The sequence below is a fragment of the Haliotis asinina genome, chromosome 14 (genome assembly GCF_037392515.1).
Source record: "Haliotis asinina isolate JCU_RB_2024 chromosome 14, JCU_Hal_asi_v2, whole genome shotgun sequence".
Lineage (NCBI taxonomy): Eukaryota > Metazoa > Mollusca > Gastropoda > Lepetellida > Haliotidae > Haliotis > Haliotis asinina.
Genome location: NC_090293.1, coordinates 20,706,100 through 20,719,742, shown reverse-complemented (window position 1 = coordinate 20,719,742; position 13,643 = coordinate 20,706,100). Strand labels below are relative to the sequence as shown.

Below are 13,643 nucleotides of genomic sequence, written 5' to 3'. Positions count from 1 at the left end.
GTTCGTGAATTGAAAAACAAATTACACCCTCATCACGAAGTTGATAAATGTTTCAGATTTGGCAGGTTGCTTCCATTTATCACGATCCAACAAATGGAATGAATTTCAAATGGTTACTTAGTGTGATTGGAAAAATCAGATTGACCATTTTACACAGTTGGATATTTCAAAGATTTTCAAAATCACCATAGTGACCTAAATTCAGCATAAACGTACTTATCACAGCACCCTAAATAATGATAGAGATTTTAGGGATCACTATACAAAACATCAAAATATCTTCAGGACTCTAACAACAAAGAACAAATGAAGGTATTTTCAAAGAGACATGGTCCAAGACAAACCTATACTTGGTCCAGTTAGAGCTGTTCTGCTTGTTTTGTTGAATGTGTGTTGCTGAACCCCTGGATGCCACAGGGACATATATGTCCTTTCTCTTCAACCCTCACTTTGAAGTCCAATCAAATTTATAGCTTACAGATTTTCACTAGCAGTAAATGTTTTGGTAAAGTGATAAAAATATCCAACATAATTCATAGTTACATTTCATTAATAACATGGCTGCTTAGTTCAGTCAAGTAAGAGGGTAAAAAGATTTACTTTAAGTTCAAGATATTAAATATGTTAACAGATGTCTGATATAAAAGAAAGGTGTTCACAGAAGACTTAAAAGTATACAATGTCTTCAACAAGTATATAGTTTAAAGTGAACTATGAGCTTTAGCTATAGTTTCCTAGTTGTTTCTTTTTCCTAAATCGCTAAAGTAATCTATACAAAGTACATCAAAGACTGATGGGCTTTAACATCATACTTAAGAATATGTTTTACTCACATGACAACATGCATGCATGTGTATATGTGTGGCTTTTTCTCCTAGGCAGGACTTCAGCTCTGTGTGTGTGTGTCTGTGTCTGTGTGTGTGTGTGTGTGCGTGCGTGCGTGCATGCATGTGTGTGTGTGTCTGTCTGTGTCTGTGTGCGTGCGCTAGATCACTAACAAACCATGCCACAGTTACACATGGATATTCCACTCAAGACACATTATGCTGACACTGAGCCGACTTTGTTTTATCCATAAATGCCAAGCGCTAAGCAGGAAACAACAAGTACCATATTTTAACATCTTTTGATATCATGTGGCTGGGGACTGAACCTGCAATCTTCCTCTCCAGACAGACTATTAATCACTATACCATGGAGGCAGTCAAGTCAGATAGGATTCAATGACCTATGATGCTCAGAATCTTGCTCAATAAGAGAAGTTACTGCTACTTTTAAGTAAGACAGAGTCAATCCTGAAAAAAATTCCTACTTGATAAATATAGAAACATTAAACTTATCGTTAACCTGAGGTATAACACAGGAAAACTACACCGGGGGATGTTTTTCAAGTGGACGGCAATTAGAATGATGACTAGGGTAATAATCCCCATCTGCCTGACTATCAAACACTCTACCTCACACAATTCAATAACCACCAAGTACCTGACAACAAAACCATCAAATATTCCAGATGTATCCGAATCACATCCTTACTGTCCAAAGAAACAGGGAACACCTTGTTTAAAAACGGCAAAACATAAAAAACATGAGGGCTCATGTACAAACTGGATGAAAATCTACCAAGTGATTTATTGTGGCCAAAGTAAAGAAGCACAACATGATTCTCTTTTCCATCACCTGACATTCAAAGAATCGACATTTATATTAATCACCATGCTACATCTGCAAGTAGATAAAACTGACGTCTTCAATGAAGCTCATCTACATTGCTTCATAATTGATTTTCTAAATATATCCTCAATGTATTTTCTGGCACTAAAATGCAGCAGTGTTTTCCTGCAATAATATCTGCTGGTAAAACATGAAGCTAAAGCTGACATCAAACGGTAAAGGGTGATGTCTGCAGAAGGTTTTAATATCATGCGTGTTTGCTGCTCTCTCAATATTAATTGGCATGACTGTTCAGTTGCGTGAAGCTGGTTATTGTGGGCAGACAGTCCCACCTTGGAGTCAATGGTCAACCCAGTCAGTTCACGTTGAGTCAACTTTGAAGGATTTACACATAATTGGGTCCACATAAATCCACTGAACTCAAGAGTCATCAGAAGATGGCATATCACCCCGGCCCCCACATATTTGAAAGGACAAATCATCTGACAGTTACTTGATGTTTTCTTAGATTAAGTTTCAATCGTTTCCATGGAAGTCATGAAAAATACAAATGCCATATATCTGTTAACAGCAAAAGGCACCACTTCAAGATCTGTCTCATATATCTGCCAAGATCTGTTGAAAGATATCAAATGGTTTTCGAGTTGTGCTCTGGAAATGAAGCCCATCCCTCCATTTTGAGACTAAGTCAGAATTGGTTTCATGGAAACATGGAAAAATATAAGTGCCAAAATATTGTAAATAGCAAAAGGCACCACTTTGTGGTCTGCCTTGCATATCTGCCAAGTTTTGCTGTAAAGATATTGAATAGTTTTCGAGTTGTGCTCCTGAAGCAAAGTCCATCATTCCATTTTGAGACTAAGTCAAAATCGTTTCCATGGAAACTTGGAAAGTGAAGACAAAAGTCAGTAAATAGTAAAAGGCACCACTTTAGGGTCTCCCCTACATATCTGCCAAGTTTTGCAGAAAGATATTTAGAAGGTTTTGAGTTGTGCTCCAGAAACGAAGCCCATCCCTCCATTTTGAGACTAAGTCCGAAATGTTTCCATGGAAACCCAGAAAATTATATATGGCAAAAACCTGAACATAGCAAAAGGCACCAAAACACTGTGGGAGCACACCAAAAATGGTCTTCACAACTTGTGCCCATGATGGGAATCAACATGGGTCTTCGGCATACCAAGCTAACACCTTAACCATTAGGCTACCCCACCGGCCCGACGTCATAGTAGTGACATGACATCATAATAGTGACATAGAGCACTTTACAAAACCTTCCAGCGATGCATTTGACGTCTCTTTATAAACGTTTGAAAAATTAGAATAGTAAACACTTTCATGGTTTGTTGTATCTGTGGAACAGTACAGCCATGTGAGGAAAAACAGACCATTTCAGAACCACCCACACTTAACAAACCACTTCACTCCTGTGAGTTCATTTAGACATGGCAGAATGGAGTGTTTTCAGTGTATTTCAAGATTACATGTAGACTAAATTAAACATTTAAAACTGCATGCAGGTGGAAGGTCTCAAGTGTTCAATTCAGTTAAGTTATCAGGTAGTCTATGTCAGTGTTGAAAACGCAGTATGCCTGTCTTTCGATTATTCTGAAATAATGGGAAAAACACATGCATCCAATTTTTATGACAGTTCATGAATCATCTGGCAAATGCAAAACATGCATAACTGGAGCAAACAAAAGTACACATCTACCAAAAAAGAAGGCACATTATCACTGCTGGAATCATGTTCTATCACCAATCGTGACTTCCTGAAGCTATTTCCAACCCAGTATCTCTACATCACACTGTCACACTAGATTCATAGTGCAAATGCACTTGGACATAATCTGTGGACAGCAAAGAAACTACTCTCCGGACCCCTTCCTCCCCCCACCTCAAACTCAAAAGAATTGTATAGATGATAGACATACGACAAACTAGTTCGTATTTCAAGTATTTCTCTTCATTTTCAAAGATTCTTGACATACTCAAGGCGTTTAATTTCCAGATTCCTCCACTAAAAGAAGTGATGAGTCTGCGTGATGATGAAAGCCAACAGTACAAGTAATATGCCCTCAAGATGAGCAGATTGTGACCAGTTTGAAGGAAGCTATTCTCCCAAACCATGTCCTTGATTAAAGCTATCCAGCTCAAGTGTATTACCGAAGACTGCAGGACATGCAAGACTTTGATCTGAAGAACCAATACAGCTCAGTCAGTTTGTCTGACTTGCACAACGAATGAGTTATTGGGTCTACCCGACAACGTTCCAATACACTTGGTCCTGTAAGTGATCAGATGGGAGACGATGCAGCTAATGCAGGATGTCAAACTTGAGTTCATTTAAGAAATATGGTTGATATGATTGTTGGAGTGGAACAGTACACAAGTAAGTCTTGGATACACATAGCTGCACGGCATAGTGGTTCATGATGGATTCAATAATATTTCTCTTGGTCGAATGCATTTCATGAGTAAACTTCCAACAGCATCCAGAAAAAGGAAACGTTCAAGGACTGAATGAAAGTCGTACTTATTGACATTATTCAGCTGATGAAGACTGGGCCTCATATGACCAAATTCCATGATGTGTAAAGCAATTCATGGTAAATTTGTTCCTGTGAGGAACTGTCTCTTCCATTAAAACCATATTTGTTAGAGGCGTAGCATCTATTCTGTTTAAGGTGGCAAAATGACAATCACTACATCACTAATTCACAAATTCCATTTTCAAGAAGTATCAATACACTGTAGTATGAGAGATACAGATTCTGTTATGTGGATGATGTATGGCCAAGAGTGGCATGGAAGTTGCCATGTTTTAGTAGTCTTGAAACTCACAGAGGAAATACAGCCTTGAAAGGTCCTCGCTCATAGCTGAAAATTATTTTCTTACTAACCAATGAAGAGCATACTCGGAAATAAAAATAAATGGCTGATTCATGTTAAAGAAAACTATGGAAGTAGTGAAGGAACACCTTCAATTAATAAAACCTGTACATCAAAGAGCTAAAAACAACGGCTGACTATAAACACAAACACCTCAAAGTGTCAAATCAGCAACTGTTCACATTTTAATGAAATGCTGACTATTTCTTAAGCTCACAACTTTGGACTTAGTCTCTGACTCTCAAGAACACAGGTAAAAAGTAGTTTCTCATTTCATTCATAATCTGGTAACTGCTGCCCAACACATTCCTCTGTTTCATGGTTTGTCTCTCAGCTCAAAACAGCATTAGACAGCCAAACGAGGGTTTCCTACAAAAAACTACTCTGTTGGACACAAACGGTGGTGAACTGTTGGCAGCTCCGCATGCCTACAGCAAGTTCCTGGTTAAATAGGGAGCTGTCTCAAGAAGTATTGATTGGCTATCGGAATTATACAGTTCCTACACATGTTTACTTTTGGAGAACAAAAAATATTATTCCCTTAATGTATACTTCCTTTTTTTTGAAAATGTTTTTGTATCCACATACTGCATGCACATGACCTGTATAGATATTCTGCAGAGATCCAAAGAGAATGAAATCATTTATGAGTTATAAGTTTACACACAGATGTACAGGCAGCATGGATCTCCAAACCTCAAAAATGATGTTTGTGTCCTGTAGAACAGGATTAGGTAGGAGAATTTCATCTCGGTATTGTTGTACAATAAGTTGCATGAGCATGATTCAGGCTGGCCATTTGGTGAGATTGCTGATGTTAACAATTCCTGCATGAATCTGAACTTATTGTATGCAATTTGGTGCAAACTTTCATGTCTTCTGTCAAACAAAGCAAAAGGTGTAACTTGTTGTTGATCCACCCAGTTGTACACTGGAATTGTGACCATGCCTTGTGGACAATAACATGGTGTCATCACACAATGCAACACACTAATGCCAGATCACACACACAGTGAGCAGGTCCGGCTCTGGTTCGCCAGAGACCACTTACAGGATGATGCAGGTGTCAGCTCAGTACTGTCCAGAACTTCAGCCACATTGGTGAAATTCTTCAATATGCCCCCCCATGCTTCTGGAACAGCCCCAATGGCATTGTGGTCAGCAGTAGAGACCATCATGACTCCACACTCAAACAACTGGGCCCTGCTACACAAAGCTATCTCAATGGCAATCAGACTTCCCATACTCTAACATAGGCTTACAATAGCTTTAAGGGATTTTGAGCACATTTCACAAAGTGATCGTAGTATTACAACTGTCACAAGTCCATATCGAAGTATAGGGGCTGTGATGACCTTAGAGCAATGATCGTTTTTTGAGATGGGGCCATGTATACGAGTTACGACGGTTAAAGTGCTACGCTAGTTTTGTGAAAAGGGGCCCAGGCCATTGACCTGATAGCAGGACAAATACTTACCCCTTGTTCGGCTTCTAAAAATAGCAACAGGTCATCAGTAGACATGTAATCTGCATTGCTTGCATACCTGAAAACAAATAGAGCGATTATTACTCCACATCAGCTGATATTACACAAATGCATCCCACTAATCACAGGGTTTGACAACAATCACCATTCCAGGATTCCTTGTTTCAGCAGCATACAGCAATATTCTAGCTATAAGAAGGTGGAATGTAAATGATTGAGTCTGAAGAAGATTCCAGTTGACATCATGGTAACTGATCTACACAACTAGGTTGCAATGGCATACATCAGCTGGGGTTGTTACAGCCGCGTGGATAAAGCTTTTACTTGTTACTTGTTTTCACTGAAGACCTAGGTTCAATTCACCACAAAGTACAATGTGTGAAGTCCATTTCTGGTGTCACCCACGTTGATATTGCTGATATATTGCTAACAGATGCGTAAAATCAAACTCCTTCACCCACTCAACAACTTACTTTGAGTTGTTTACACTGGACACAGTCTGTAACCAATGTTGGCTTGACTTTCAGTTAGATCAAAAGTGAACCGGTTTGGGGAAGTAATGTGATGGAAGGCTTTGACTCCATACCGAAAAAAAAAAAGATTTGTCTTCTTTCTTTTTAACATCAAACCAACATTTCTTTGAAGAGACATTATTCGAATCTTACTTTATTTCAATGTCAACCATCAACCCTGCGGTGTTGTGAAAACAATCCATAAACCAAGTAATAAAGAAAAAGTTTTTTCTCTACAACAATCAATCACAGACTGATCAAGAATATAATCCACATTTCATTACACAGCCTTCTGGCAGAGCTGGGTATATACATTAACACCAAAGAAATTGTGATGGTCACACTGCTGAAAAAGCTCAAATCATGACAAAAAAATATTTTCTTTAACTCAATTATCTCAACACATGAGACAGCTGCCGTACAAATCAAAGAATTCATAAACAAACTTAAATGAAGCAAAAATGAAGCTTCAGTTTAAAATATATCACGCAACTCTACACTTACAACACTTTACTGTAAACATAATTCTCCCAAAGCCATGGCTTGAGCACGATGAAACGATGATGTTGATTTTGAGAATTTTGGATCAGAATGTGTCATTTTGTGAATCTGTTAAATTCCATGTCATTGATGTTTCTAGTGAAAGCAACTAAAAGTGATTCCATGGCAACACTGGTCCAAAAGTGATCTCATTAAACCAACACTTTCATTCTCTCTCTATTCCTGTGTGTGCAAGAATGTCCCATTTGGCACTACAATTCACTGTACAGAATTACTCTCCCTAGCCATGCCAGGATCTGCTGACATTGGTTGAAAAATACTATGATCTTTGGTCTGTTGGTATGTATGACCTGCCAGTTTAGCCTTCCCTTCCACAATAAAAGAAATATGGCATATGCCACAACATATCAAAGATACTGTTGGAATTTTGCTGATAGCAGTGAAAAACTAAACCCACTCACTCAAAATTAGATGGCCCATCAGTAAATGATCATCCCCAAAAGGATTTACCTAGGACAACTCTGACGACGTTATTACGATGGTATCTGCTGATCTTAAGTCTACAGCATATGAAACTGTAAATTCCTTCCTTGAATTTAAAAATCCCATTTTATCCAAATTTTCCAAATTAGGAACATTTAAAAAATCAAATTTCAACCAACATTAACATATTTCAAAAACATTTCCCTCCAGGGAAATGAGTAATCTCACTCAACACCAACTAACCAGTCAATCCAACAACATGAAAAGTATTTCAGTGGATTAAAATGATTATCACCATGAAACTGCTTGTTATATTTCAAGGCTGTGCAGGGGAGGCAACAAGCTGCCACACATGATATTTCAGCAATACCACAATGATACCAAAATTAAAGAATTACTATAGCCAATCAACCCCAGCGCTACCTGATCCTCTACTGAACTTCATTTGTATTCTAAAATGATTGTTCATATGGGTATACTGTTTGAAATATGTTCTAAAAACACTCACTCTATATCAAATAGGCACAACTACACAATGCCATTTAGAAAGCGGTCAAATGCAAGATATGTCATATTTGGGATTTCACTTTCTTAGTAAAGTACAACTTCTAGTACTTTTTTGGTTGAGTCCCATCTGGGATTCAAACCCTGCTGGCGATTAGGTGCAAGACTCTGAGGGTGCAAGTTCGAATCCTGGATTGGACTCAACCAATTGGAGTCATCAGAAGATGACATATCCCCCTGGCTCCCAAAATATTTGAAAGGACAAATGATCTGACAGTTACTTAACGTTTATTTTTTCAGATTAAGTTTGAATCGTTTCCATGGAAATCATGAAAAATATAAATGCCATATATCTGTAAAAATCAAAAGGCACCACTTCAAGATCTGTCTCATATATCTGCCAAGATATAGAAGTCAGAATCATTGCCATGGAAAATGGGAAAATGATAAATCACAAAAATCAGCAAACAGCAAAAGGCACCACTTTAAGGTCTGCCTCAAATATCTGGCAAGCTTTGCCTAAAGATATTAAGAAGTTTTTTAGTTCTGCTGTGGAAACGAAACCCATCCCTCCAATTTCAGACTAAGTCCGAAGCGTTTCCATGGAAACCCAGAAAATGATATATCACAAAAACCTGGAAATAGCAAAAGGCACCACTGTAGGGTGTGCAACACATATCTACCAGGTTTTGCTGACACATATTGGGAAGTTTTTGAGCTGTGCTCCAGAAACGAAACACACCTCTCACGTTTGAGACTAAGACTGAAACGTTTCCATGGAAAACGAAAAAATAATAAATCACAATAACCTGTAAACAGCATAAGGCACCACTTTAGGTTCTCCTTGGTATATCTAGAAAGTTTTGCAGAAAAATATTTAACGGTTTTTGAAACGGAAACGAAGCCCACCCCACCATTAGACTAACACCCAAATGTTCCATGGAAAACCAAAAATAATAAAAGTGCCCAAAACTCTGTAAATAGCAAAAGGCACAACCATAGGTTGAGATCATTATATCTATCAAGTTTGATCTAAAAATATTGAACGATTTCTGAGTTATGCTCCGGAAACAAAATGATGACGGACGGACGGACGGACGGACGGATGGACAGACAGACAGACAGACAGACAGACGAGGGAGGCATCGACTATATCCCCCCGCATCACATGGCAGGGGGATAATAAGGGAATAAATTTCTCACCCATTGGTCCTTTTTGTTGATAGACAAATCACACACCGATGCAAAGACTCGATAACACTAGTGCAACACCATTCACATGATGAATGGAATCTAGCACATTATAAACAGAATTATTATTTTCATTATTGCTGAACCTATTGTCTGTCTACCTCCTTAGCCTCATCCTCCATCTTTGACTGTGGCTGGATGTAGGTTAGTCTGTCTCACAGTCCCTGAGCCACATATTTTCACCTACTAACTTGCCCTCCCTGCAATGCTAAAGATCAAAATGAAGAAAGTCCAGGTTTCCACAGGTTCAGAATCTATCATGTCACGGGTCATTTGTTACTATCAAAATCAAATATATTCAGAGACTAGCTTTAGTCTAGATATGAGAATAAACCCATCAGAAATCTAGTAGGATGGTAGGAATATATGAATAAGAGGCGATAGTTTAAGGTAAATCTACTCTTCAACTGCAAAAACATGCTGGTAACTGGTGCAAGGTGGGGGAATTAAGCCTCATCATAATATTATTCTTAGGGTAAGGTAAATCTTTTCATTGGTACAATGCCATTTAACTTTTTACTGTGAACATTGTGAAGAGCACTGGCATGTTGCCAATCCAATCACAGACTTTAGTGATCTGATACTGACAATACCCTTCGACAACTCCTTACAGATGTCTTTCGTCTATATATATATATATATATATATATATAATCTGGACAAGACAATTAGCAAACATATCAGGTGACTAGTCACACATCTGTCTGCAGCAACCACTGCTGTGTGTCTTCAGTGGCAAGATTATGCGTGAGTTACAACCTTCATGTCTCGACATTCTGAAGCTGCAAGAACTTGTAAATTCCATGTGCCCATCACTTGTAGGGGGTGGGGTGTGAGAAAGAGGGAGAAGGAGAAAGAGAGAAAGAGCACAATAACTGATGCAGTACCTAGATGAGAATGGATTACATGCTACCCAGTTTATAATAACTATAATCAGATGGGATTCTATGCATTTGGGCGTTTATGGACAGGGCACTGAATATTAGACACCCAAAAAATTCTCTTCTTAATGATTTCTTCTTTAATTTGGTTTGGATATTCAGGGCACTGAATATCAGACACTCAAAGAATTCTCTTCTTAAAGAATTTTTCTTTAATTTGGTTTGGATTTTCAATTGATTTGATTTGTTTTCAATCAGATATTTCGTAACAGTTTCCTTGTAATGATCACCAAAGAAAACAATTGTCTCAGGCCATATGAGTCTTTCAGCTGAATGAAGTCAAATCAGAAACACTTTGACTGAATAATTGGTTGATTGAGGCCATGGGTCATAGAATCTCATCCCCTCCTTGTGGTCAGATTTCCTGTGGGAGCTATTACCATAAGAACATAATTTGATCGGCTACAGACTGCTGGTGGGAGAGTCATATGGACTCAACCTTAGCATGAGCACAAATGAAGCCTTCCGATTACGAAAGATATTTCATAACTTCCTCGGTAGTTTAATTCTGTTTCGCAGCGGATATCCGCAATTAGGATCACAGATATTGATGGCGATTTATATAAGGTTGCTCATTATGGGATTGTTGAAAGGTAGTGGTGGGATTTCTGACTGGCGTTCTCATTAGAGGGTAAATCAGATGTCATCTACCTCTAACACCGAAGATGGTCCCTTGTTGGGGCAGGGGACTTCTGGCACAGACTGCAGGTGTGTATTGACAGAAATAAACTTACCTGAGTCACAGCCTGCTGTCAGTCATGATTGTCTGCACGGATGATGTTGGAGCCGTCGGTGTTGGAGTCTGACTCCATACATGTTGGCACACATGTTGCAGTGGTCTTGGAGCACCTGCCTCCAACCATGATTATGGTGGTGAAAACTGCAACAATGGCTGTTTACTAAGTGCATGTAATTTGGCTGAGAGTGCAAGAGGCTTATTCTAACACTTGAAAGAACATTATTCTGATACTTACAGGGGTGAGTATTTACAAACAGAATAACTTTAATATGAAGCACATATATAATTAAGAGATATATCAACATTGTAATATGTTTCATGTTATGACAGACGGCATATAAGAAAAAGAAATGTTGATGATACAGCCAACTTATAATCCTGAGCCAGCGAGTGCCACACGGGCTGGGGAGGTGGGCAACCAAATGCAACAATCAAGAGTAGGGTAGAGGGCCAAGTGATGGCAGCAACACCTTGTCACAGACCACGGCAGGCAGGGGGAAACAGAATCACCATCAGCTCAAGCAAGCCCTGAACTGCATCAATGAAATGAGGAAAGCAAATTTCTTTGATTAAACGAACATTTAAATCTCTGACTACATTTCAACTGGTAGAGAGACACCCTGGGGGTGTGCCAATGCCAACAAATATATATGAAAAAAAGTAAATTTAAAAGGGTACTTTGCCTGTTATGTACTTAATAATGGATATCTTCTCTCTCTACTCTCTCTCAAAAGACTACTAACAGTAATCACCAGAATGCTAAAAGGGTACTTGACAGAGAGGTAAGAGGGCAGATTACCACTCACATTGCACGTTTGGGAAGATTTTTCTTTTTTTTTAAGATATAAAATCCACTTTCTGCCTCGCCTCACTCAATAACAACAAAGACACACAAGCCATTAATTACGAACTGCACCTCAGTATCAATGAATTGCATTGCAATGAGCTAGTTAATTAATATAATACAACCCAAGCGTAAGCCTAAAAACCAACGGCTAAATACAATAAGTTCCGCTCAGTTGGTCACCAATATCAGTAGTACAGGTAAGACGGAGGACTCTTGACCAGACCACCCGGGTTCGGTTCCCAGAAGCGACGTCATTTCTTTCAGACTTAGTTAGATTCGTAGTTAAAATTGTTAGTTATGTTGTTCACTTGAATGCTTACACCACTAACCATGCTAACATTAGATGCATGAAAGTAGCATGTTAATTCACAGGAAGTTGCAGGTGACGAGAAGAGGCAGACGAAGCAGAGTTGGATGAAGAAATAAGGAGACAAAGTGGAAGGAGAAAGGCATTCAATGTTTTCTCACTGCCCCTCCCCTCACTTTTTGAATATTATCCCCAAACATCTAAACAAAACCCCATTAAACGATTAAACGCTTAAGCACCCCAACCACCCCCCGCCCCCCTCCCCCACCCCCAAATTTATACCAGCGCCCCTTTTTGAAATATTACATCGGGGAATAAATCACCGGGATTGCTATTCTTACTTTAAAAAAAAGAAGCGGGGTAAGGGCAGAACTCTTTACAAAACAGGTAGAGAAGCATGATAATGACATACGTCTTGTTTTGGGCCGACATGGTATACAGAGCCAGTCAAAGACAGGCTGGCAGCTGCACGTAAAGACAGCCTTGCCTGACTGTGACGGCAGTGTCAGTGGTACAAGCCAATGGTGGAAGATTTGTTGGTGTAAATTGCTATTAGAAACGTTCCATACAAGACCTAAGGGTGACTTACCTGGTCGAGCGAGGTTGGGAAAGAGCTATAAGCTGTTTGAAATGACAAGCTGCATGGCGGGCCCACGTGACCCGGAAACCGTGCTGCACTGTGGTCCCACACCAAAACAGCTCTCTCCCTATCCAGTTTGGTGAAAAGAATGAGGGTGGCGAGAGGAAATATGGCGTAAAGGCCAAAGCAGCACTGTGGCTGATGGCGGTTTTTCCGTTCTTGTAAGAATGGAGTCTCAGACGAGAATTGCATACATGCTATTGCCACGCCCACGCCCACAAGGAAAGTGAGCTCCTTGAGCCCCTGAAATATACACGGTTTTAATGAAAATAAAAAATAAAAAATAATGCAAATGAAATCATTTTGAGGTGCAGATGCGCAGATTTAATGGTAAATATGCCTGTTAAGTTTTTGGCCTCGTACTTGGTGAAGGTTGTGAAAACATGCCATTGACTGCATGGGCAGGGCTTGATGGAGGTGTACAGAGCATAGGATAAGGCGACCACATGGAGGTGTATCGTAGTACAACATGACCATATATGGAAGCTGAATTAAAGCGACACCGACACGCATGTAGGGATGGGGTGGTTTGTTCATATATCAATTTGGATGTTTTTGTAGTTTTTGTTGTTTGTGTAGCCTTTGGTGCCTGATGTGACTGTGACTGTGGTTTTGGTATAGCTGGTTGGTTTTGGTTGGCTGGGAAAGATTAAAGAAGATGGTTGGTGCGAAGAAGTGGTGATGTGTGGCGCAAGGCTTGGTTAGCAAGGAATGCGATTGGTAGTTTGAGCCATGCGACGAGGAAGGGTGTAGAGTGGGGTGATGAAGTTCTTTCAAAAAGACCCGATGTGGCACCAATTTCGACACCTCCTGTGTCCAGTCTGGATGGCTGTATTCGTAGATGCCAATCTGGCGATCTCTCCTAG

At 39.4% G+C, this 13,643-nt stretch overlaps 1 protein-coding gene across 1 annotated transcript in view; it reads right to left on the bottom strand.

The window, feature by feature from the left end:
- The window catches only part of LOC137261859 (inactive phospholipase C-like protein 2), a 69,496-nt gene extending 56,703 nt beyond the window's left edge, over window positions 1-12,793 (bottom strand). The window contains exons 1-3 of the mRNA XM_067799663.1: window positions 12,727-12,793; window positions 10,979-11,516; window positions 6,044-6,110 (exon numbers count right to left, since the gene is read on the bottom strand). Coding sequence (XP_067655764.1) covers window positions 6,044-6,088 — 45 coding nt within the window. The 5' untranslated portion in view covers window positions 6,089-6,110; window positions 10,979-11,516; window positions 12,727-12,793. The remainder of the gene's footprint in view (window positions 1-6,043; window positions 6,111-10,978; window positions 11,517-12,726) is intronic.
- Window positions 12,794-13,643: the final 850 nt, after the last annotated feature.